Source organism: Ochotona curzoniae, unplaced genomic scaffold, assembly GCF_017591425.1.
Source record: "Ochotona curzoniae isolate NIBS_2020 unplaced genomic scaffold, NIBS_Ocur_1.0 scaffold_4701, whole genome shotgun sequence".
Classification (NCBI taxonomy): domain Eukaryota; kingdom Metazoa; phylum Chordata; class Mammalia; order Lagomorpha; family Ochotonidae; genus Ochotona; species Ochotona curzoniae.
In genome coordinates, this window is record NW_024467122.1 from 7,831,033 (window position 1) to 7,858,218 (window position 27,186).

At 51.6% G+C, this 27,186-nt stretch overlaps 1 protein-coding gene across 1 annotated transcript in view; it reads right to left on the reverse strand.

Annotated features, from left to right (window-relative positions):
• Positions 1–788: 788 nt before the first annotated feature.
• The window catches only part of CHSY1 (chondroitin sulfate synthase 1), a 44,084-nt gene continuing 17,686 nt past the window's right edge, over positions 789–27,186 (reverse strand). The window contains exon 3 of the mRNA XM_040968366.1: positions 789–3,702. Within this exon, the coding sequence (XP_040824300.1) occupies positions 2,110–3,702 (1,593 nt within the window). The 3' untranslated portion in view covers positions 789–2,109. The remainder of the gene's footprint in view (positions 3,703–27,186) is intronic.

Consider the following 27,186-nt stretch of genomic DNA (forward strand, 5'->3'; position numbering starts at 1 on the left):
CCCAGCCCCAGCAATCTCTGCAAAGGTGTCCCTTCTCTGGACTCCAGGATTCTATGGTAACTGTGTAACATCTCTAATGATGACCATATTCTGGGCCCAGCGGTGTGGCCTAGCGGCTAAAGTCCTCGTCTTGAATGCACCGGGATCCCATATGGGCGCCGGTTCTAATCCCAGCAGTGCCACTTCCCATCCAGCTCCCTGCTTGTGGCCTGGAAAAGCAGTTGAGGATGGTTCAAAGGCTTGGGACCCTGCACCCACGTGGGAGACCCGGAAGAGGTTCCTGGTCCCGGATTTGGATTGGCGCAGCACTGGCTGTTGCACTCACTTGGGGAGTGAATCATCAGATGGAAGATCTTCCTCTCTGTCTCTCCTCCTCTCTGTATATCTGACTTTGTGATAAAAAAAAAATAATAAATCTTAAAAAAAAAAAAAGACCATATTCCAAGACCCCACGACACCTGTGCAGAGAGCATTATGTGAGGTGCATATGCTGGACAGGAGGGCTGTGGCGGGGCAGGGCAGGTCTGTGCTGGGTTATAGGCCGCAGAGTCACCAAGCTCAGGAGGAACTAAGAGCAGTTCACCCGAGGTCAGAGGAGGAGGAGGAGGAGGAAGGCATGGGGCAACCAGCCCTTCCTGCTCCCACACAGTGGGCCACAGGACAACCCACTACCATCCCCGCTGTAAGGGAAGCTTCCCGAGTTTTGCCTATTATTCCCCATGTGTGCTGAGGGCTTCGGCTACAACAGTGCGTGAGGAATAATGAGACAAAATGGCTCTTTCAAAGTACCATAGAAAAATAGTGTTCACTGGTTTATTTGTCCCAATGAGCAACTGGCTATGTACAAATAAGTGGATCTCCAATGGTGTGTATTAAAAAGAAAAAAACAACAACAACAAAAACAAACATGGCGAGCCTGTCACTTTTTGGAACCTACGTGAAAAACAAAAATTTATTAAGGCACATTTGATCTGTGAATTTTCAAACAAACTTCCTGGTGTGTGATGACGGATAATGTTTCACTTTTGTCCCCAGAACACGTGAGCACCAAAATTCTCCAAGAACACTTGATATTGAGTAGGACAATGAGGAATGTCAAAATCAGGGAGGGGAGGAAGTGAGCCGGAAAAGAAACTCTTTGGGGATGGGTTTTCCGCCAACAGGACGTGCTACCTGCCTCCTGGCACACATAAATACTACCAACAGCACTCAGCCATGGCAGAGCGCGAGCCAACGGAGAGTAAATAAATTAAATGCATTGGAAATACAGAGGATAAAACAAAACAGCTACCAGAGAGAGAAGCAGCCATCTCCAGCAAGGGCACGGACAGCATGACAGGAACAAAACCAGACATTCCCCCCAACATTTCCATCAGGGTTTTTTTTTTTCTTTTTAGCTTATGTAAGTTAGGTTTATTACAATAATTCTTCTTTGTCATTCTAAATATTAATATTTTAACCCTTTAGAGAGAAGGGTCAGGAAGAGGAAAAACAAAATTGTCGACTCCTTCTCAAAACGCGTGGCCAGAGGGATGCCAGCCGGGACGGCCGCTGGCCTGGTGCAGTGCCTTCCTCGCGCCCTTCACGTTAACCTGCCACGAGCCCACACCAAGCACAGTCCAGCTGGGGGCACAGCCACAGCCCCATTTCCTTTTACGGCTGGAACACAAGATGGCTTTCAAAGACAAAGATCAAAACAGGAAAAAGAGAAGACAAGAAAGGTGGAATCTGTGCGATGTTAGAATCACAACACAGCACTGACGGGCGCCAGTGCTGCGTCATGGTAATACTCTGTGGGAGGCTGGAAAGGAAATGTCAAAACAGAACAAAACAACAACAACAACAGAAAAACCCAAACCACCCAGCTTTGTTGGTCAGACACATTTCAAGTCAGAATCAAGCAGTTCGGCTACGGAGCACTGAGCGAGAAGAACGCGTTCAAGGCAAACACTGATCACGCTGTTTTGTTCAAAAAGCTCAAAGGAGCCCTGTGTAAGAAAAACCACTGGTAAAATATATATCCTTGTGTGGACTGCAAAAACAGATCGTACAAAAACTCTTGAAAAATAAATTAGATAATTAAAAAGGTCTCTCCAGCAGCGCTGGGCATCAGGCTGTCCTCACGGAGCCGCTGGTATTGCTGCTTTTACTGTAGCCCGGGTCGTTCTTCTCCAGCCACATCTCTGCCAGCTGCTGGGTGGACCCATACGTGGACGCCTTGGACCCTAAGCACATCTTGTACTGCTTGGGGTCCAGATTGGGGTCACAGAAGACGGGGTGGTGGATGTGCACGACGCCGACCTCCTGGCTCCGGAATGTCTGCAGGCCCGCCTGCACCACCTTGTTGAAGAGGTCCACGTCCTCCAGCCCCCAGCCCTGGATGGAGACGTCGAAGCCGCCCACGCGCACCAGGTCCCCCTTGTAAATGCAGGTGATGCCAAACCCATAGTTCCTCCAGAAGCCAGTCTTCTGCGTGAAGGCAAAATGGTTGTCACTGGGAACCTTCCCGTTATAAACAATCTTTGGATCGTACTGGCTGAAGATGACCGGGAAGTATACCTGTTGGCCCAGAACTGTGTTGGCGCGACACCGCTGCAGGAAGTCCGCGGTGAACACCAGGTCCACGTCGCAGAAGAAGAGCAGGGACTCGTTGCTGAACTGGGAGGACCCCACCTCCAGGGCCAGCGCCCGGGAGAACTCGCCCGCCACGGGCAGGATCTGCATGTCGGCCTTCGGGTACTTGGCGCGGTAGTCGCGCATCAGCTCCACCTGCTTGGCCTTGTCGGGGTTGGAATCCGAGTTGAAGAGCAGCACGACCAGCTTCACGTTCTGATTGGGGATCAGACACGTCTTCTCAAAGTTGCCCATGAACCGCGCGAACATGTCGAAGCGGCCCGACAGCGGGATGAGGATGTTGATCTTGGTGTCTCTGGGTTCTCTGTGCTCCGTCTTCGACCCGGGCAGCTGGAAGGGCACGAGCTTCTTGAGGGAGTTGGACAGAAAGGACAGGGACCCAGACTCCTGGTTGATCTTGTTGGCCAGCTCCTTGGCATCCAGCTCCTCATGCTCCACAAACTGGACCCGGCTGAAGGTCTGCTGCAGGTAGGCGTGCCTCCTCACGGGCACCGTCATCTTCTTGCCTTTGTGCTTCTTGTACAGCAGCAACAGGTCCAGGATGTACTCGGCCCCGTACAGGGGGTTCACGCGCCGGTAGCCGTACTGGATCTCCTTGAAGTCGATGATGCGCCCACGGGTCTTGGCGTTGGCATTGATCATCTCCATCACCTGCATCACAATGTCGTCCAGGGCCTCCCGCTGCGCCGAGTCCATCCCTCGGCGTGGGGGCTGCCCGTCAGTGGCCGAGTACAGGTACTTGCCTGTCAGAAACTCCCACTCGAGAACCTCCTCGCGTTGGCGGGCCTGGAAGCGCATGAAGGAGGGCGGGATGCCCAGCTGCAGGTCCTCCTTGTGGGCCTCCGTGTTGCTGTACTTGCTCATGAGCACAATCTCCCGGTGCAGCTGGATCGTGCGGTGCCGCAGCTCGGCTATTTTGCGGCTCAGCATGTAGCTGTGCAGTCTGTACTGGTAGGGGGGATTCTTGTTGGGGTGCAGCGTGATGGCTCGGTGAATTTTACTGTTGTGGAGGTCTCTGATGTACCCCTTCTTGTTCTGCTCGTAATTCTCATAAAAAAGCTGCTGCATCTGTTGAGGGAAAAAAAAAAACACTGCTTCAGTCTCACAGCCTAAGAGCTCCTCTGGTTGGGCATTCCTGGGTAGCTCTGAAGGCTGACACCAAAATCTAAGAATGAGAAATGCACGTGGGCCACAGACCCCGGAGGGGCCCAGGGAAAGCCCAGGCAACAGTCCAGCAGAGGAAGACACATAATGACTGCCTGGAAGAAACAAGAATTCCCTGAGAGGCAGTGCTGGCCAAGGGGAGGTGCAGCCAACAGACGAGATAAAGAAGATTCCCACCAGGGAAGGGCTGAGCCATGCACAGCAAGCAGGAAAAGGTGCCCTGAGCTGAGGGCTGGAACAGCAAGCCTGCAGCTCCCTTTCCACAGCAGAGACCCCCTTCAGACAGCTCCAGGAGCATCCTGCACTGGAAGGAGGCTTATGAGACCCCCCTCCCAGACTGGCAAGCCCACCACATGCCTGCAGATGAAGGGGCAGTGCCTCTCACTTAGCCTGCTAGCTCAGCCTGGGTCCCCAGCACCCACATGGGCCTGGCACCTGGGGTGCTAAGCCAGAAGCACAAGGCTCCATATCCCAGGCACATGTCCCTTTGTGCTAGGACTCACGCAGGGACAGCAGCCAGCACAGGTGAGGGCGGACGGGGTCCGCACAGCTTGTCTCTGTGAAGAACCCTGCCTTGCAGAAATCATGTGGCAAGCCAGCACCCAACGAGGGTCGGACAGGGCCGGGTCACTTATGTGTATCACTGACAATTGCATGGGGCAGGGGTGTGCAATCTCACAACCAATTAGGAAAGCAATGCCAGTTTTGTTTTGTTAAGAGAATCAGAGCCCACCCAAAGGAGGAGGATAAAACCTAATCCTGACTTTCCCTGGCTCTGCCAGGAACCAAGGCACTGCAGGCCCTCCAAGTGGTGCAGCAACTGCACCTCCCCTACTCCCTGTGTAAACTCCAGGCCACAAACATGAAAAGGATTTTTAAAAAATTATAGAGTGTATTTTGAAAATCCTCAAACACAGCATATTTTGAGTAGTCCTCAAATTTAGAATTATCATAGGCATGTTAATAATGTATGATTTGGCTCATTAAATATAAGCGGAATGTGGAGGCAGGCATTTGGCCCAGCAGCTGAGGCACCTGCTGGCACGCCTGCGTCCTCGGGTCAGGCCCCAATGCAGGTTCCCATATAACACTCAATTCTGGTTTCTGCTTAGTCACCCATACGGGGACCCAGCCTTGGCCCCTGTAGGCTTTGGGAGACATGGGGCAGCAGATGGAGGAGCTTGCTCTACTTCTCTGCTAAATTTGAGACAATTTTAAAGCACTGTGGAAGAAAACACAGGTCAGCGTACACGAGTTATTTAATCATCACAGGCTACTTCTTGCTTTTAAAAGAAAAAACAACTACAAAACCTTGCCGAAATATTCTTTGCGGAACGCAGGCAGCAGCACTGACTTAATCAGCCTGTAATGGTGCTACTGCCAAGCGTCTCGGCAGCCTTGACTCTGGCAAAGCCATCGTGCTCACCAGGGGATGTCCCAGAACCCTGTGTCATTCCACAGCAAGTCTGAGAGCGACTGAAGCTGAGGAACTCCCAGGCCAGCTGGGAATCACCTCCAAGTTTAACAAGTCCCTTCCACGGTCCTCATCAGCCATGGACCCTGGGACGGGGGGCTTCTGGGCTGGGTCTCCCTGCTCCCCCCGTGGAACGCACAGTCCAGCGCACAGGCACTGACCAGTGCCCCGCTCAACAAGCTCTCATTCAGATCCACACGGTGTTCCACTCGCTGCAATTACTCTGTGTCCTCATTTCTTCCACTTGGAAAATTCCTTCAAAGAAAACCTGAGTGGGCTAACCACGCAGACGTCTTCACTGCCGGTTCCAAGAGCCAGTTGCCAGTTTCTGAGTATTTACAGTAACATATGGCCACTGGCAGAGTTCTCAGATAACGGCCCAAAGCAGGTTGAGACTGTTAACAATTAGCCCAGGAACACAGGCTCTGGGGACATATGGTTACCCTGCGTGACCCTGCTGGTCTCCCCTAATTAGTTCTGCATAGGACCTGCCAAATTTCATCTAATTAAGTGCAGAGATTAGGTACTTTGCATTTTAAAGACTCCATTCATGAAACTAAATGTTCCATGGGAATAAAGCTGAGACTCTAGAGTAAAAAATGGGAACTCATTCACATCAATGAGTGTAACGGTTGGTGTCCAATTCTGGAATCTAAACACCTGTTGGACAAGTCTGACCCATTTCAAAATAAATGGGGATTAAGCTTGGCAGAGTCGCGTAAACATGGCTGGCAGTCAGCAAAGGCTTCTGCACAAGGCGGTAAGGGATCCAGCAGGAACAACAGACTTTGCAAGGGAACAGTCGTAGTACGAGTGGAGAGAAGGAGAGCACCCCCCGCCCCCCAGCCCCTCACTGCCTTTCTTTTTAAGGGGTAAGAAGATAAGGAGGCAGCTGTGCTGGACAGGCGGCGCTATCTTTAAATGAACATGGTCCCTGACAAACACTGCGCTGCTGGGATTAGAACCGGCGCCCATATGGGATCCTGGTGCATTCAAGGCGAGGACTTTAGCCACTAGGCCACACCGCTGGGCCCAGAATATGGTCATCATTAGAGATGTTACACAGTTACCATAGAATCCTGGAGTCCAGAGAAGGGACACCTTTGCAGAGGTTGCTGGGGGTGGGGAGGGAGGAAGGGTTCTATGGACGAAACCAGGAAGGTGCAAGGACTACAAGCGGAGAGGGAGAAATGGGCAGCAGGGATGGGGGGGCTGCACCTCAGCCCCAGCCCAGGCAGCAGCGAGGGCGCAGACAGAGCTGTTCCTATCTGCTTTTACAAACCCCACTAGGTGCAGGTCTCCTCACAGCAACATGTCCTCAAGCAAGCTAGTATGGGCCACTGACCACTGTCACACTCTGAAATATGTGCAAAAAGTTTTTATGTGAAAGGCAGAGTTACAGAGAGTGGGAGATACAGAAAGAGAGACACAGAGGTCTTCTATCTGCTGCCTACTCTTCAAATGACCACCAACAGCTGAGGCTGGGCCAGGCCAAAGCAAGGAGCCTCTTCAAGGTCCTCCACATGGATATAGGGGCCCAAGCTCTTAGACCATCCTCTGCTACCTTCCCAGGCACATTAGCAAGGAGCCAGATCAAAAGTGGAGCAACTAGGATTCGAACTGGCGCCCATATGGGAGGCCACTACTGTTGGTGGTGGTTTAACGCCAACGCCACCAATGTCACATCTGACCCCTGCCCAAATCTCTAGATGATTAAACGATTCAGACTGTAGTAGGAAGGACTGCCTAAAAGTAAACCAGGACAAAAATATAACCAAAAACCAACTCTCAGCAGCAAGGTGGATACAGAAGAGGAAGGGGGGCGGGCGGCGGAGACACGTGGTAACAGGCCCGATGTGGTTATGGGGACAGGGCAGGAGAGGAAAGGGGCGAGAACCACCAGGCTTTCACATTCATTTCCTTCTCACTGTCGAATGTCATTTCGCATGTACAAAGATGCTACACGTCACTTGAACTTATGACTCATGTCAAGGGTTGTCCTCCCAAGCTGCCCCTGCCCAGGACTCAGGGAGCAGCTTGGCGGCTAGAGGCCCAACACACCAGGAAAATAAATATTAAATAGCACCAGATGAAACGCTCAGCCAAAATATACAGAGAACTACTAAAACTCAGTAGGAAAAAACAGTTGAAAAGAAGCCAAAAATCTCACCAGACATCTCAACAAAGAACTCGGAGATGGCAAATGAGGGTATGAAGGGAACATGACATTTGCAGCACACCTGTTAGAGGGGGTGAACGTGGAACACAGCCATCAGCACACACTGTGAACATGTGGGGCAGCTCGTGCTTGCATGAACCCAGAACACTCCCCGCACCCAAGCAGGCACTGTGGTGCAGTAAGCTAAGCTGCCAATCACCACACTGGCACATACACAGGAGTGCCAGGTGGAGGCCCGCTCAACTTCTGCTCCAGCTCCTTGCTTGGAAAGAAACAAAGGATGGTTCAAGTGTTTGAGTCCTTGCCACCCACGTGGGAGACCCAGGTGGGATCCCTGGCTCCTGACTTTGGCCTGGTCCAACCCCCCGCTGTTGTGGTCATTCAGGAAATAAACCAGTGGATGGGTGATCTCACTCCCTGTCAGTACTCTTCCAGTACTGGGGCCACGGCAAGTCCAGGGGAGTCGCCCAGAGGAGCTGAACACTCATTTCCCATTCAGTCTCCCAAGCAGCTCCTGCCCAAGAGAGAACTTCCTCTTTCCCAGCAACTCCTCAGGCGTCCTCCCCAAAACAGCTGCTATCTCAGGGTCCAATTACGAGCGAAAGAACACAGAGGAGCACGGCCCCCCGATGTCACGGAGCAGCACCACATCCGGAGAAGCACAACTAAGACGGTGCAGCCCACAGCCATCAGCCGGCACAGCAGCATACCCAACGCATGCTGACCCCGGCAGTCCCCAGAGCGACACCTCACTCACAAGCAGGTACCCACACAAACATGAACTACAAGTTGTGCTTTATTTCTTCCCAGAGGAGGTGGCATCCTCCAATTTGAGATTTTTTTTCCCTCTCAATCTATTTATAAAATTGACAGCAAGCTCATTAAAAGTTTCTTCTTTGCAAGTCAAATTAGGCTATGATAACCAGCAAGACACTTCAACATCTTTCCACCCCCAAATGCAAGGATGTTTGAAAAGCTTTACTTAGCACATCAGAGAAGGGAGAGGGGAGGAGGGGAAGAAGGAAAGGGAGTAGGAAAAGAGGGGAGGAAGACAGGAAGAGGAAGAGAGAGAGAGAGAGAGAGAGAGAGAGAGAGAGGGGCCTTCCCAGGAGCACTCCCAGGCAATGGATCTTAGTCTTAGCAGAGCAGCTAAGACTTCAAACCAGAGTTCAGACGTGGAAGGCCACTGCCACGGCAGGCTGAACTGGCTGCCTGTAACACAGACCCCAAATGCAAGTTTAATCTCAGCCGCATGTCCAAATGCAGTGCTGGGCTGGGGGCATGGCAGGGGACAAAAAGCCACAACAGAAACTTAGAGGAAGACACTAAGAGAGCAGTGCTGGTCTGGACTGACGCGTTCACACTGCACTTTGAGACAAACCCAAGTCCTCATTACATCTTCTGTTGCAGTCAGAATGATTTTCCAGGAGAAAATTTAGATCAAGTAACTCAGGAAACTTCCAACTTGGCATTTACATAATATGAAATTATAAATTTATATAGTTAAACTATAATACAGCAAACACAAAACCAAAACTGCAAATAGAATATCCTAATGATGGGGTTCGAACCACTAAGGACGCCTGCCAGTGGCAGTGTCTGCTGGAAGTCTGTTCCCAACTCAGGGCGGGAGTCCATTAAACCGTACTGTGCAATTGCAGGCTCTGAACCTCCGGCCTCGGTGTGCTGCCACGCATCCAATGCCATCACCTGCGACTCGAGAAACAAAAACTTAACACAGAGAGAGAGGAGAGGCCAAAGCCACGAGAAGGCACTACAGGTTGTGATCAGGCTGCGATCTGCTGGCCAGCCAGCCTCTGCCCTCACTTCCTGTGGCTCCGGCCTCCTGTCCAGTGAGCTCTGACCACACGCTCAGGACCTCCCCGGTGCCATGCTCCCCAGATTTGCCTCCCCTGCAGTCTGAGTCAGCACCCACAGGATCCCCACCCAAGGAGACTGGGGAAAAGCAAAAGGGAAGAGCCTGGAGCTCCAATGCCCATGCACAACAGTGTCCCATCACCCTGCACTGCTCCTCTGCAGGCAGATTCCTGCTCATCCCCGAACCCTGTCTGCTGCTGGTGCTCTGCTGCAACAGGTCGTTCTTATCAGAAGCCACACGAAGTAGAAATCACCTGCCATGTAAACAACCTGTCACTCAATGCCAACTTCTGGCATCGCTTGGCAGCCTGTGGGACAACTCCTACCTGGTAGAGAAGGCAAGCTTGGAGGAACTGCCACTTGACTGAGCTCACTGATGCCAAAACTATGGCCTAGAACAGGGGTTGGCACACTGTGCCCAATGCCCAATCTGGTTGGCTACAGGCTGCCACTGTGGTGCAAGGGGCACAGTTGCTGCCCAAGATATCACATCCCATGGGGTGTCAATGCACAACCCAGCTGCTACATGCCCAACTCCCTATTAATGGCTAAGTCTGGCAAAGCAGAGGATGGCTCAAGGGCTTGGGCCCTGCCACGCATATGGGAGACCTGGATAAACCCACTGACTCCTGGCTTCAGCGTGGCCCAGTACTGGCTTGTGGCTATCTGGAGGAGTGAACCAGCAGACGGAAGATCTTTCTCTCTGCCTCTCCTCCCCTCTATTAACTTGACCTTTCAAACAAATCTTAAAAATAAAAAAGACTGCTGTCTCCACTGAGGCTTTCCCCTCCACACTGCCTCCTCTGGAAAGGGTCCGAGCCAGAGACTTCATGGGAAACCGCCATACTCCCCAACCGAGCCCCTCCTCGCTCTCAGCTCCCTGCCACCCAAGCTGCTGGGCACGGCCAGCTGTGTCTCCCTGTCACCAGCCGAGACACTTCTGCCTTCCTAGCCCTTCAGTGCTAGCAGAACTGCTTCAAAACCATAATGCTAATTCAAAACAAAACAAAAACCAAAGAACAGCTCTGGAGATTGGCTGCTCACTAACCTGAGTATGCTGAATACTACTGAACTGTACACTTAGAAACGACCAAGATGGCAAGTGCCACATTATGTGGATTTACTATAGTTAAAAGCACATTTTTTAAAAGTCATTTCGGAGGCCTCCTATGGCACTCCCTATGGTGTTCCCCATTGGGAAATCCTGCCTGCCCCCTTCTGATCCAATTTCCTGGCTGTGTGCTTCCTGGGAAGACAGGGAAGATGCCCCAAGTACTTGACCTCCTGCTGCTCCTTTGGGAGACCAGGCTGGAGCTCCCAGCCCCTGGCCCAGGGTGGAATTCCTTGCTCCTGTCCTCAATCCAGACCAGTGTGGAGCTCCCGACTCCTGGCTTTAACCCGGTCCGCAGCCATGTGGGGAGTGGACTAGCACAGTGATGTCCTGCAAGTCTCTGTCACTCTGCCCTTCAAATAAATAAATTACAGAAAAAAATAAAAGGTCATTACAAAATAAAAGTCTAAAATCTGAGACATACACAGTGGTGAACATGTGGCGCGGTGGTGAAGCACCCCTGGGTCAGACCCATCACAGTGTCAGTGGGCCTCGCGTGCAGGCAGGGTTCTAACTTCTTTTCCAGCCTCCTGCTAGTCTGCACCCTGGGAGGCAACAATCATGGCTCAAGCAGTTGGATGCCTACCACCCACAGGGCGACACCATTGGCCTGGCCCAGCCACAGCTGTCGTGGATACAAAACAGAAGACAGGAGAGCTCGATTTCGCTCTCTGCCTTTCAAATAAATAAAAGGAAATGATTTTTTAACAAGTTTACGTTTGGGGTAATCACACTACTGTGACTGCCTACTGCACATTAAGTCCACTTATGTCTTTTTTCCTAAAATATGTACATTAAGCTAAATGAAAAACCTGAAGGTGACAACAGAAGAAGCACAAAACGTTGCAGCAAGTTCTGCACGGCCTTATTCTTTGTGGTCTACATTCATTTTACTTTGGTTTTGCGCATAAAAGGCAGTTTCCAGAAACTAAAAGCAGACATAGCACTCCCCAAAATAGAACCCTGCAAGACCACGAAGAGCCGAGTGTGTTCATTCACCCCTGCTTTTAGCCGGGATTGCAGCTACATCAGCAACTGGAGAGAAGTGAGTCACAGAGCCCTTGGAAGCATGTTCTGAAGCATGGCCCGGGACGGGAGGGCTTCTTCCACACTGCTCACTGTAAGCACACACAGCGCTAACAGCCAGCAAATGCCAAGCACAACCATATGATTTCCAATATTTTGCAGCAAATGCACACACACACACACACACACACACACACACACACATTAAACTGACATGTAGGGCCCGGCGGCGTGGCCTAGCGGCTAAAGTCCTCGCCTTGAACACACCAGGATCCCATATACGTGCCGATTCTAATCCTGGCAGCTCCACTTCCCATCCAGCTCCCTGCTTGTGGCCTGGGAAAGCAGTCAAGGATGGCCCAAGGCTCTGGGACCCTGCACCCATGCGTGGGAGACCCGGAAGAAGTTCCTGGATTCTGGCTTTGGATCGGCATAGCATTGGCCGTTGGGCTCACTTGGGGAGTGAATCATCGGATAGAAGATCTTCGTCTCTTGTCTCTCCTCCTCTCTGTATATCTGACTTTCCAATAAATAAATAAATCTTTTAAACTGACATGTAATAGTTGCACTTATCTGGAGGGTACACTGTGATGATCTGACACACATGTACAATTTGTAGTGGTCAAATCGGGGCAGCTCTGCCTCTTAACACATTAGCTGGTTGACAGGTTCTGACCCCTCCCTTCTAGCTCTTTTTAAGACTGACAGTTGCTTGTAAGGTACAGTTGCCTACTGTGCTGCACTGAACACACCTTCTCACCACAGCTGTCCAGGCTGAGAAAGCGGAACACACCTTCTCACCACAGCTGTCCAGGCTGAGAAAGCGGACGGTGGTCCCACAGGCAGACAGTCAGAAGCCCGCCTCTGTGCAGGATTTCAATGCACAAAGTAACAGAATTCTTACACAACACCGCTGGCCAGTGCTGTTGCAGAAGGCAGTCGGTCACACAAGGAACAGGAGAGACAGGCTGGAGCCTGCCTGGCTTCCTGCAGGCTCTGTGGGGTGTCAGCCCAGGGCACAGTGGGAGGATGGACACAGTCTTCTAGAATTCCCATGGCACAACAAAAAATGGCACCAGGGAGGGGCTTGGCTGCTGCTGCATCCACAGGAGACACAGCTAGGGGACCTTTGTCTTGGCAACACAGTCCCTGAATCCTCCCAACACCCCACCAGGAAGACGTTTGCAAGAGGGAGTGCCACAGCTCCCCTGCAGTGAGGTGGGGGTGAGGGCACCCAGGAGGATGGCTGAGCACATGCAGCTGGTGAGCGACCCAGCCTGGTGAGCAACCCAGCCTGGCGCCTCCATGTCCTGACCCTGCAGTACAGCAGGAAAGTGGGGCTCATCTTTAGCAGGGCTTCAGGCTGTATGGAGGGCAGCTGGGGGGCAGGAAGTCAGAGGAACAAGTCTCAGTGAGGGCGGCAGAGCCAGCAGCCGGTAGGACAGGCAGTGAGTGCCCCAAGTGACTCTCAGAGGGGACCGACAGGGCCCAAGTGATAGTGACTCAGAGGGGACCAACAGGGGTCGGAGACCATCTTCCATGTGGTAGTCAGCCAGCCAGGGATAGGCCACAGCCACAGGGGTCCATCCTCTGGCCTCTGGATACCCTTCAGCTTTCACTGTGGGTTCATGGAATGGGGCAGCCTGCTGGGCACCAATTTCAGAGGCTATGGAGGACAGAGGCAGGAGGTATAAAGGGCTCCTACTGAGGAATCTTTTTTTTTTTTAACTTTAAAAGGTTGACTCAGGGTCAGTATTGTTAACACAGAGTACCACTAGACACAATGCCAGCATCCCATAATGACACTTGAGTCCCAGATGCTCCATTCCAATCCAGCTCCGTATTAATTTGCTTGGGAAAACAATGGAAGATGACTCAAGTGTGCTTGGGAGCCCTGAACCCAGGAAGGAACGTGGATGGAGTTCCGGGCTCCCAGCTTCCTCTGGCCCATTGTAGCCATATGGGGAGTGAACCAGTGGATGGAAGATCTCTCTCTTCCTCTTGACCTCTCTCTGTACCTCCACCTTGCAGATAATCTTTTTTTTTTTTTAAATCATTATCAGGAATCCTAAGGAGGTGGCTGGGACTAAAGGACAAAGATGACAAAATGAAAACAAATTAAGCAAAAGGCCCCATTCGAGAGAAACCTGAAGACATTGGCGGGACACGTTGTTTTGGCATTTCAGACAGCTTTTTACAAACTCCGTTAAGAACCAGCTGTAAGCTGGGGGACGTGTCACAGTCTTCAGACTTTCCACGGGATGGAGACCCAGAGTCCACCCTTTCCAAGTCCATTCTGCACTGCTCCTACAGACTGTCTGTCCAGAGAAAAACCTCCCAAGTGCACAGACCCTCCAGCAGGACTCGGGAGCAGCTGTTTTCAAAGAAATGAGAAAATCAGCACAGACCGAGTCTGTGAACAGTGTTCACAACTAGAGCCAAGCTTTAGGGTAAGAGGCTGCTGGGTCCCAGAAGCTACAGGGCAGAATCCCGGGCCCACCTGCCACCCAACAGCCACATCCCGTCCCCCTCTGCAGCACCAGCTCAGATGCTGAGGTCAAAGCCAGACACCCATTCAATGACACGACCGACACCTTCAGGCTTCCCCCATTCACTCAAGCTTTCTTCCAAGAAAGCGAACATTCACCACCAGACCCTGCCTAACCCAGCTCAAAATAAAGTGTCTTCTGGATGAGTCCAGAAGCTGATAAATGCAGCAACTCCAAGTAACAATCATCAGTGGGTGAGAGCTGGCAGAGAAACAGGCTATCTCGGGTCTCGGAATAGCTCCCTCTAAGACAGGCATTAATCACGGGGTTCGGGAAGTCCTTGTACAGTGGAGACACCGCATGGGGGTGAGCTAACACAGCCACCAACACCACGCTGACACCCCACAGGCAGTGAGCTAACACAGCCACCAACACCACGCTGACACCCCACGGGCAGTGAGCTAACACAGCCACCAGGACCACGCTGACACCCCACAGGCAGTGAGCTAACACAGCCACCAAACACCACGCTGACACCCCACGGGCAGTGAGCTAACACAGCCACCAGGACCACGCTGACACCCCACAGGCAGTGAGCTAACACAGCCACCAGGACCACGCTGACACCCCACGGGCAGTGAGCTAACACAGCCACCAGGACCACGCTGACACCCCACGGGCAGTGAGCTAACACAGCCACCAGGACCACGCTGACACCCCACGGGCAGTGAGCTAACACAGCCACCAACACCACACTGACACCCCACGGGCAGTGAGCTAACAGTCACCAGGACCACACTGACACCCCACGGGGCAGTGAGTAACACAGTCACCAACACCATGCTGACACCCCACAGGCAGTGAGCTAACAGTCACCAGGACCACACTGACACCCCACGGGCAGTGAGCTAACACAGCCACCAGGACCACGCTGACACCCCACACAGCCACCCGGACCACGCTGACACCCCATGGGCAGTGAGCCAGCATGACGCCCTGGAACAGACTGATACCTCCCAGGGGTCTGTGAAATGCTATGCTGCAGACAGCACAGTGCTGCTCAGTTGTGGGCGACACCGGCCCACCCACTTGCCAGTCAAGGTCACGGACAGCAACAAGCCTGGGTGAAAATCCACACAGCACATGTGGACCCCACGTGGCACCCAGGACACCTGAGGCATCTGGCCCTCTGCTGGGAAGGACGTTCCCAGGGCTGGTGGTGAAGTTGCGAGTGATGTCATTACCCGTCACTTCCCCATCTGATGACTGCACTCTGTTCCTGGAAGTGAGTGTGATAATCTGGGTGAAGGGTCAGCGCAGGCACTCTGTGTAGGCCTACAACAGTTTCAGAATTTTTTTTTAATTCATTAAAAAGAGTAGTTAAAAATGACCATCTGGAGGAGTGACAAACACTGCCATTTGGCAACCATTAGAGTAATTAATTTTTGCAATACTTCAGACTCCATTCACCAACAAATAAATCATCCAGTTAATGGCAAGAAGCTGCTTACATGTTCTTTACTCAGATTTTCAAAAGGATAAAGCAAGAAGCTTTCGATCCCAATAGTCTGCTTGCAGACTGATGTTCCAATATTTTGTCTTTGGATTTTTCTCCCTTTTTAAAAGGTAATCAGTATGGTAACACCTCATTATATACTCTGAGGTTTCCTAGACAAAAACCTGTTACTATTTCTGCCTCTAACTCATCCTTTTTGCTCACTGTGCTGTGGGCACAACATCAATCTATTATAACCAATAATTTACAGTGCCTCCTCGTTACTAAATTGCCACCATCCATACCAATGACTCAGCAGGGAAAAGCCAGGACACACTGCTACCCGCACACGCATGGCTTCTCCAGCTACCCCTTGGCTTATTTGCCTGCAGAGAGCACCAGAGGAAAACAGCGCCACCAGCCTTTGGGGCCACACGCTCACAGCCTGTCCATCACCAGACCCCACTGGTCTCATGCTGTCATTGCAGCATGTAGCCCACCCAGGTCTCGCCTGCTCCAAGTGCAGAACCCTAGTCCTCAAGATGGCTTAGCGCATCAGTCTGCTGCCCGTGCTGGCTGCTGTTCTCTCCCCTTTCAAGCCCTGCTAGCTGGTCGCAGCTTCCCTGGGCTATGTGCAAGGTCACGGTGCTCGCCAGCACAAGGAGTCGCTGGAGGATGAAACACACAAACCTGAGTGTGCGGCACCCCATAGCCTCCCCCTCAAAGAAGGGCAGTCTGAGCTGCGGGGCTGATCTGAAAGAAGCTCCTGTGGCCGTTTGGGGAGTGAACCAATGGATGAAAGAGCTCTCTCTCTGTAATTCCTACTTTTGAATAAATAAACCTTTGAAAAAAGAGGGAAGCAAGAGTGGATGACACATGACCAAGGGAAGCCTCGCCTGCACGGTGCATCCTCCCAAGCTCCCTGAAACAACATGGCTGTTTGGCAGCTTCCTCCTGCCAAATGCATTCTATACTAAGAGCATTTCCAGCCAGAAAGGAAGACACCACTCCCGACCTGCAGTGGGAACAAAGGGCTTTTCTTCTATACTTCCATACTATACTTTGATACTTCTATACGTTTTTGGCTGCGAGAGGAGGGAGGGAAACCTCTGTGTGCCCCTCAGGCCAGCCACCCTCGGCCACAGCAAGGCCCTCTGATGCCTTCCACGGCAGTCCACCAGTACGTGGGCAGGACACCTTCATGCTGACACGTCTGCTGTACGTGTCCACAGGCCAACACGCTGGATTAACCTCAGAGGAGTGGAACGCCGAAACGCTTCACAATGGAGAATGACAGAGCTGACAGGCAGAGAGGAAACAGATCCTCAAAGACCAGACCACCAACTCAGAAATACTCTGCTTGGATACCTTTCCCAGCAAGCTTCTGGAATACTTTCCAAATGAGGACTGTGGCACGGTCGGTGCTACCTGGGACCAAGCAACCAAAATCAAAACCCGCAAGGCAAGACGGATTAGACTGCCCGAGTCCCGACTCCCCACCTCCAACCTTGACCTTGAAACAAAAAGGCCCTGGTGGGGTCAAGCCAGACTGGGTCCCATGATGCGGTGAGGACGGACAGGTCCAGCAGTCCAGTGTGAATGTTGGAGCTGAGAGGAGGTGCCATTTGGGCTCGGGGTGGCCACAGCAGGGGCCCTGGTGGGGGCTCAGGGCCAGAGTCTTACCAGGCAGCCAGGCAGGTAGGTGGCAGGCAGGAAATTGCTCACATGAAAAAGAAACTGATGCCACTTGTCCATGTGCAGCCATAGGAGCAGGCCTTCTGACTGGTCACAGCAGGAGCTGCAAACATAGGACGGTGGCAGCAAGGCATAACCCTTCAAGTTCAAGTGGATTTGGGGTCCAGCCTGACTCGTGGATGGACACACAGGTCACTCAGGTGTTGCTGTGCCCTTTTCCACTAAAGGGAAGCAGGGTCTCTGAGACAGTGGCCTGCAGGGCTGGGGGCCAGGACAGGCACAGGTACTGGGCCAGAAAGGAAGAGGCCACTCAAGGGACAGCAGGGGCAGAGCCAGACAGGGATGACTGGGACACAGCTGTCAACACGAGATGATAACCCACCGACATCCATGCGCGCGCGCGCGCACACACACACACACACACACACACACACACACACACACACACACACACACCCCAACAGGGACAAGATGCAACTCACAGAGCAGAAAGAATGCAGGAGGGACGCCACAGCCAGCCGGGGCGAGCGAGGGGCATAGGGAATGCCCAGGTCTCCATGCACCTCCCTACAGCGAGGCTCACTGATTTGAGAGCAGCCTCCCAGCGCAGGAAGCTGGCGGATGTCCAAGCAATGAACAGGTGGAACCTGGAACTGTAGAACCTGACGCAGCATTGTGCCAGTGCCACTTCTGCCAACAATCACACACACCTTGATTCTAACAGAAAAGAACGAAAAATGTGGGACCGGTGCAATGGCCTAGCGGCTAAAGTCCTCGTCTGGAATGCACCAGAATCCCATATGGGCACTGATTTCTAATCCCAGCAGCCCCACTTCCCATCCAGCTCCCTGCTTGTGGCCTGGGAAAGCAGCTGAGGACGGCCCAAAGTCTTGGGACCCTACACCAGCATGGGAGACCTGGAAGAGGCTACTGGCTCCTGGCTACTGGCTTTGGATTGGCTCAGCTCTGGTCATTGTGGCCACATGTGGAGTGAATCAATGGATGGAAGATCTTCCTCTGTCTCTCCTCCTCTCTGCATATCTGACTTTCCATAAATTAAAAAAAAAAAGAAGAATCATAATGCAAATAATCCACTATCTGGAATCTTCAAAAGTGTCATGGTCACGAAAAAACAAAAAAACCCAAAAGACAAAAAACAAGTTGAAGGGTTGATTTCAGAAGGAAAGTGAGAAAGAGACTTAGATTGAAAATGCCATCCATTCTCACAGAAGCTAGCTTTTACCAGGTTTACAGGGAAGCCACAGGGATTTACGCCTGCAGGCCATGAAGCATTTCTTCATTTTCAGGAACAAGGGTTAAACAAAAACTTTCATCTCTGATGCTCAATGGACTGGAAAATGTTAGATCAATTCAATGTTCCATAGGAAAAAACTAAATAAAAACAGCAAACACAAGGCCAGTTGCTATGCAACAGTAAGACTAGCCCGCACAGTCAAGAAGGGAGGAGCCGAGATGGCCGCCATGGATCTTGCTCAGTCGGCCACACAGTCAATTCCAAGACTGCTCCTGCGAATGGCTACCCTCTGAGCACACACAGTGCTCACAGCAGCAGGAGGCTGGGAGGCTATCAAGGTGAGAAGCAACTCCACGGGACTGGCACTGTGGCACTGCCGGCTGCTACTGCCCTCTGGGAGTGTCAGGTTGAGTGCAGGCTCCTCTGCTGTCAGGCCAGGGTCCTGCTAGTAGGTTGAGACAGGCAGAGGACTACAGCCCAGGGACTTGGTTCCCTGTTCCTCAGGGGAGACCTGGATGGGTCTCATGGTTCCTGGCCTTAGGCCTGGCCCAGCTGACTGTTACTGCCATTTGGGAGTGAACCAACACGTGGAAGGACTTCATCTCTCCCCTTTGTCATTCTGTCTTTGTCTTTTTAAAGTCAATAGACTGGGGCCCGGTGCGGTGGCACAAGTGGTTAAGGTCCTCGCCTTGCACACCCGGGATCCCATATGGGTGCTGGTTCTATCCCGGCAGCCCCACTTCCCTTCCAGCTCCCTGCCTGTGGCCCGGGAAAGCAGTCGAGGATGGCCCAAAGCTTTGGGACCCTGCGCCCGCGTGGGAGACCCGGAAGAGTCTCCTGGCTTCGGATCGGCATAGCATCGGCCGTTGCGCTCACTTGGGGAGTGAATCATCGGACAGAAGATCTTCCTGTCTCTCCTCTCTATATATCCGCCTTTCCAATAAAAAAAACAATAAAAATAAATCTTAAAAAAAAAATAAATAAAGTCAATAGACTGAAAATAACTCCACGGCAGGCATTTGGGACAAAAACCAAGCCACCACCTAGGACACGGCTATCTCACAGCGTAACGCAAGTTACATGTGCAAGTCCCGGCCCTGCACCTGATTCCAGCTTCCAGCCAAGGTGCACCCTGGAAGGTCGCACGCAGGTGAGGGCTGCAGTCCTTGGCTTCCTGCTGCCCATACAGGAGACAAGGATGGATCTCCAGGCTGCTGCCTTTTGCCTGGTCCAGACCTGGCTACCGGGCACATTTGGGGAATGGACCAGTAGTTTAAAAAATTACCGTGTTTGTCCCACCTCTTTATGACTTTTCAAATAAAAATGATTAAACAAAAAAAATTTTTTTAAAGAACTCTAAAACAAAATGACACTTGACCTGATGACAAGCCAGTTCCATGCTGGGTAGACCAGGGCTGTCTACCTCCAGGGATGCACTGCGTCACCGGAGATCCATTTGGGATGTGTTACTACACAGGACATCTACCCGGAATACAGTAGGACACACGTGCTCTCCTGAGATGTAATATGACATCTGTCCTCTCCTGGGGCCACACATTCCATGGCACGGGGAAATCCTTGTCTTATTCATCTCAGATTTCCTTTGGCTACAAGATGGAGGCTACTTTTTATTCTTACATATTTGCAATATTTCTAAATGTATTCTCCAGAATGCCTTTCCTCTGCAGCAGTCTACTCCATCACACCACGAGCATTCTGCCCGTCAAGGGAAGGGGTCAGTATGCAGCATCAGCTGGGCAAGGCACACCCACGAAGGCCAGGAGGCCAGGACACGCAGGCTCTGCCACATGACAGCAGCCAGCTCAGACTGGGACCCCCGCCGTGGCCCTCCACAGTGGCCACACTCTGCTCCAGGTGAAGGTCCCATGCCCCCGAGCTGCCAGTCCAGGAGGGTTACGCTTTTGGTGCTGTGCCTGTGAGAAACAAGGGAACACTCCCTCCCATGCACACACCGTGCACGGGGCAGTGACCACACGGCACACCGCGCACAGGGGCAGGGGCCACACACGGCACACCGTGCACAGGGCAGTGGCCTGTGGCTGAGCCCAGTGACTGTCACAGAGTAGGCACAAGCATTTGCTAAAAGTCAACTGTGCTGAGTATTGAATGAATCACAGAAACACATCAACATAGGGGTTAGTGACAGGTGTAGTATGCTAATCCACCGTCTCTGACACCAGCATCCCATACCGGTGCCAGTTCAACTATTGGCTGCTCCATTTCTTACCCAGTTCCCTGCTAACGTGTCTGAGAAAATAGTGGGAGACAGCCAAATTACTTGAACCCCTGCACCTACTTTAGAGACCATGACAGAGCTCCAGGCTCCCAGCTTTACCCCAGCCCCAGGTACTGTTGCCATCTGGGAAGTGAACCAGCAGATGCAAGATTTCTCTACAATGGTACTGTTCAAATCTGTCATTAACTAAACTTCATAATGGTGAGAGTGGGCTTATGTACACTCCCTCGTCCCTTTGCCCAGCTCCATCCCCCCCCAATAGAAGGAATGAACATGAATGAGCAATTCACATATATCTTTAAAATCTCCGGCTGAATTCTCCTCGGGTATGAAACATGGCACATGACCACCTTCTGTGAACTGCTCAGACGTTTTTAAGGCTTGTGTCGGTATACTTAGGGCTAAGTACACTGGATGAACAGTCCAGGTGCCCAAGCATATGGACAGCCAGAAAACTACTTGCCAACTACAAAGTCAGAAACACATAATCAAATAAAAACACATCAGCAGACATTAACAAGACAAAACAGGACAGCAGAACAGCTAGAACCCAGAGCACCCGCTAGGCTGGACGGAGTGAGGGTGAGCCCAGAATGATCACTTAGGCCTTATCTCCTCAGGAATGCCTGGAACACCCTGCAGGAACCACTCCAGCCTGTCTCAGCCCACCAGGGCAAGCACCCTGAGCTACCGTCACTCCTCACATGTGCCTTCCAAGATGCTGCTACCTTCTCTCATTCCCGCGCCTGAAATGTACGGTCACCTGTCACACGGAAGTGATCCAGAGTTGTGTCCCACCAGGAAGCCATCTGTCAGACACTCTCCCCACCTACCCCCTCCAACTTGAACTCAAAAGCCTCTGATTCCTATCCTAACAGCTCTGACAACATCAGTCATGGCTCAGGCCAGAGAGCCACTGGAATCTCACTCAAGGATGCTGGCCACGCCACATGCTGCAGCCACGTGGCAGCGCCTTCCAGTGGTCTCCTGAGGCTGATTGGTCTCACAGGTGGTCCAGCAACCACGCTCCGAGAGGTTTACCCAGTCGATTTAATATATGTTGACACAAAAACATGCATTTGAGTTTTATGGATGTTTACAGCATCTTTAATCATAGCTTCCCCATCCCTGAAGCTCCACCAAGCAACATCATTTGGTGATGAAAAGGAAATAAAAAGGACAGGAATAAATTAATGCACACTCCCAAGTGAACGAAGCCAGTCAGAAAAAACCTGTGTAATTCCAATTACACGTCACTCCAGGAGAGGCAAAACCAAAGAGGCAACAAAACCTTATTGGCTGCCGAGGGCACTGTGGGTGAAGGTGGAGGAAGCCCTGAACAGGGCAAGTACAGGGACCCCTAGGGCAGCAGAATTCTTCAGAATGCTAGATATGTGACATGGAGCTTTAAGGAGAGTCAACCATCTCATATACATCAATTACTACAAACAAAACCTTTGAAGAGGTTAGAGATGCCAGATGGCAGTGACTGAACAATATGACTGAATTTAAAATAACAGGACCCCTCTGGGAAGAGGCTGGAAGAAAAGAGAGCTGACCTGAGTCCCTCCAGACCTGAGCCAAGCCTGAAAGACTAAATAAAGGCTCTTGAACCCCTAAACAGCATGGTGCTTCCCATGCAACATGCATGACCACGCCTGAAGCCCTGGATCACACTGGAATGGAGGAACTGGGCCCATGGACAGCAGGTGCTGAAGCTGACACTGGCTGCACTGATACACACACTAAAGTTTAGAGTTGGAGGCACCATCAACTCACATTGCCCTTAATGCAGGTTGACGGCCCGTCAAACATTTAGGCATGCACGGCTCGGGGCACACACACATATGCATTTTCTTGCCCTGCACCCTGAGGAGGTCTGGAACGAAACAGCATCCCAATAACCACAAGCAAACAAGTGCCCAGATCTTGGTGCCCACGGCCTTCTCTGGCAGACAGGGCCTGTGGGGCCTGGGCGTCGTGAAGAACTAACTGATCCTGGGAAGAGGGCAGGGAACACACAAGATGGTCCAGAGCGGCTTCTAGTGCTGAGAGCCAGCAAGGCAGGTCCAACCCACAGAGCACCCAACCCTCAAGACTGGGAAAATTAGAGCAACCAAAATAAAGTGCTGCATAAGCCAAAATAGGAAATCAATACCCACAACCTCATACTAACATAAATAAACAACTGCACAGATAGAGGGTAAGCCAAGGCTCCAGGAGAACTCTGGATTAAATGTCTGGCAAAGTGGAGCACAAGGCCTTCTCTGGGGGTGGCAGGGAGTGAAGCAGACATGCAGAAGAGCATCACACAAGCACCTGAGCAGAACGCTCCACACTGCCAAGGTTGCCAACAAGGACAGCCTAGGATTGCCACAGATCCGGGGGCCATGAGGACACAGGTGAGAGCCAAGAATCTCTGGGTGAAGTGTGGGTAGCTCAGCAACTTTCCCAAGACCTCTCCTGTTCGCCCCCAGCCCCTAGCCCAGCAGCTCTCAGAGTGGGTCTGCCCATGAGACCCCAGACCTGTGATGCGGAGGCACGCTACAGGCTGAGCGTCCTGATATGGGAGCGGGTACCCAAGGAGCAGGTGCTGCTGCAACTCCTGGTCCAGGGATTCCACCCGTAGTATCAGAATCCTGCTTCAAACCAGCCAAGTGAGGACGGTAGCGGGGACCAAGGGCTTGCCATTAACACACCAGGCACCAAGCACAATGGAACTGTGGGAACCCCACTGCCTGGAAACAGAGCTGGGAGTCACCCCTGGGCCTCTCAGAGGCCTGTGCTCCAGGAAGTGCTGAATTCCCTTCTGGGTACTTGGCACACAGACATGTCTTCCCTCTCAGTCCAGGGACCACCCCTACCTGTTCTGGGATTGCAGCCACATCTCTCCAATCCCTATCTCAACCTTCTTGTTCATGGGTGTCAGCTCTTCCTCTGCCTCCCTCAGAACTCTTGGGATGGCCCAAAGGAGGGTCCACACCGCAGACACTCAGCCTCAATCCATCTGCAGAGGCCCTTTGCCAGGCAGAATAACACCCACAATGCCCAGGATTAGCACCTGCTTCCTGGGGGAACCACAGTTCAACCAGCCACAGAGAAGTCAAGAAAACGGCAGAGAATTAAGATTTCTTAACAAGCACTTGTCAGGCTTTTTTCATTCTTGCGATCACCTCAGAATACCACACAAACCTGACTGCCCATGGAGTATTCTCACCTTCTACTTTCTCAAACCCAATCACATGGTTAAAAAACACCCACTGTCAAACAGCCCAGAACAGGCCATGGAAAGTTACCCACTGACATACATTTGGCATGGGTCAGGGGAAGACCAGGGTGAATCTGTCCACGTCATCCACTGACAAACCCAAGCACCAGAACAGTGTGGGTCGAGCCAGGTTTGGTCGCAACAAAGACTAGTGCACAATATGGAATGCTAAGGTGGGTGAGGTTGCCTGTACCGGAAGTGACCACAGCGCCCAACCAGCAAGCGTGAGAACAAGGGGGCAATGCCGGCAGGGGAATAAGGGGTGGTTCCTTTGCTGGACAGCTACTCCCGCTGGAGAGCATAGGCTGGGATGGGGGCAGACCAGACTAGGCAGGGCTATAACACCTGTATGCCTCAGGTGGACTAGATCAGGGAAAAGCCAGGCTGGGCTGATTATTCCTAATGGTGCAAACAAAATTAGAGTGGATGAGGGTTGTTTGGACTTAGCCACAGCATCAGCTGGCAGAAGCTGGCACTGGGGGCTAGTTCTGTCAAGTCAAACCACAGAACTACCTGGAGAGTGCATAATCTGGGAGTGGGAGAGGCCTGGGAGGGAAATAGTGGGCTCCTCCCTCTAGGGTTACCACTTCCACGGGAGGGCATAAAACTGGAACAGTGGCTGGGGTGGAATGGGGTGTGGGACAGACAGGACTACTGCTACACATACTGGCAAACCAGGGTAGGGGGCAGGCCTGGTGGGGGTTATTGCGGGTCGCTCCAACCAGGCTGCAGCTCCCACTGGTTTATGCGAGGGCCGAGTATGTGCTGGGCAGAACCAGGCTGGACTGCAACACCCATTGATTGCAGTGGAAGTCGGGAGTGAAAACAGAACCAACCCAGCAATTGCAACCACCAACTGATCGGGGCGATAGACTGTGCTGGGCCCTGTACTTGCTAGCACATACAAGAATCTGGTTTGAGAACACCTCAGTTTCTTTGGAGATCTCCCCAATCTAAATGCTGGACTCAGAACCCTAACCAAGAAAAGAGAGAAGACAGAACAGGTCAATCAACCATCTCAGCTATATGTTGGCAGCAAAATACGGGGCAAACAGAAACTCTATGATGGACTATGTCAACCAGTGGATTCTTCAAGGACCTCATAGTGCTTGGAGTGGCAAGATTGGCAGCAATTTATAACTGCTGAAATATCAAACCACCTGAGCAAGAACCTCAGAGCATACCCTACATCCGAGATCTGGGGAGGGTGGGAAATTGGGTGGGCCTTCTCCCTTAATACCCCCCTTTAAACATGAAGGAAAAAATATGGAAAAAATAATAGTCTTACCCACTTTCCTGTAGCCCTTGAACCTTTTTACCCTAATTAACTATGTAAAGATTGTCAAAATATAATAAAAAATAATAAAAAAAAAACACCCACTGTCGAGGTGGGAGGATCCAGAGACCCTGAAGGTATTTTGAGGACTTTCTGTTGTTGTTGTTTGAGCAACGGTCCAGAACACTGAAAACTTCCTAACACAGAGTCTAGAAACTGGAGATCCAAAATCTCCAGTTACAATACTTTCAATAATCCAGCTGAACCACAGCCTTAACCTCCACCTCCACACTGGCTTGGCAAGACTAACAAGCAACGCTGGCCAATGCATGACACCTATTATCACCCTAACAAATTCCTAAACAAAGGAACAAAGGGGCTGGCATCACAGTGTGGCAGGTTAAGCCTTGACCTGCAGCACTGGCATCCTCTATGGGTGCTGGCTCCAGTCCCAGCTGCTCTACTTCCAATTTAGATCACTGCTGATGGACTTGAGAAAGTAGCAGAGGATGGCCCACATCCTTGGGCACCTGTAGCCACATGGGAGACTGGGAGAAGCTCCTGGCTCCTGGCTTCAGACCAGCTCAGCTCCAGCTGTTGTGGCCATTTGGGGAGTGAACCAATGGATGAAGGATCTCTCTGTCTCTGCTTCTCTCTCTCTCTGTAACTCTTTCAAATAAAAAATAAACAAATCTTTGAAAAAAAAAATGAAGATACTAAAAATTACTCCAATAAATAAATTTAAGAACCATAAAAAGTCTCCCTTTGTTTAAAATCGTCCACAACCGAAAATGACTGGTTCAAGTAAATAATGACAACATGTACCAGTTAAAAAAAGAACAAAGATTTGCTCTATTTATTTATTTATTATTATTATTTTTAGATTTGCTCCATTTAGAGTATACTGTACTCACACCTATAAAGAGTGACTGATGAGCAGAATCGCAGGCCCTGCAGTGCAACCGCCCAGATCAAGTTCCGAAGCTGTCCTTGCAAGGAACGTGGCCTTGAGTGGGTAAATTAAGTGGAGAAGAGGAAACAGGCTTAGGAAAATACAGCTTAGATGAGTTTTCTCTCTACGCCAAAAAGCAAATGGAGCCTCTTGACCTTATCCATGCCAAAAAAGAAAAAAAAAAAATTACTGGAAAGCTGAATCAATGTTCCATTGTTACAGTCTCCTGAAATCAGCACTGATTTCTAAGTGTTCATTCAGAAATGCTACTGACCTACTGTGACAGCTAGAGTGTGACAGACGGCCTGGCGAGGGAGCTGCACAAACAAAGGCTGTGCCTGGGCCATCCCTGGGGCTCCGGGAAGGCCGTGAGCGACTTCCGAGGGACACACAGAGCTCTAAACAGAAAGCAGCTTTCTTCTTAGAAGAAGGCAGTTTTAAGTGGGAATGTGAACGTCATGCTACAGTCAAACCTCTAGCAGAGCTCTCTGCCCAGCTCGCAGCTCGCTACTCCCACCAGCCACACTCAGCTTTCATCCAAGGTGCTGTCCCCAGCCACCCTGCAGACTGGCCAGCCAGCTGTGGGAAGAGGGGGTGCACCCCTGTACCCTGTCCACTCTCTGAGGGTGCTCTTTTTAAAGCAAATGCTTGCTTTGATAGCATCTCCTCCACTCTCTGGGACATGACCCCAGGTCTCTCATACGTCTGGCACAGCAGGGCCAAGGTCAAAGGCCTGCACCTGCTGAGTGCATGTTGCTGCATCAGTCCACAGCTGGACACAGAGGACAAAAACAGGCAAGAGTAGGCCAAGGTCACCTTGCCATCAAGCCTACCCTGTGGCAACTCTCCTCCATTTGCGGGGCTGGAACCCTCTGGACCTACTGACTTCTTACAAGGCCTGTCCCCGAGCACTGTCACACTGTTCCCAACACATAAGCCCTGGAGGTCTTCTCCCCGCCAACTGCCCTTGAACACCATCCAAGCGCGGCTGACTCCAGCTTCCTCCCCAGCTTTGCCCACACTGGTGACTCCA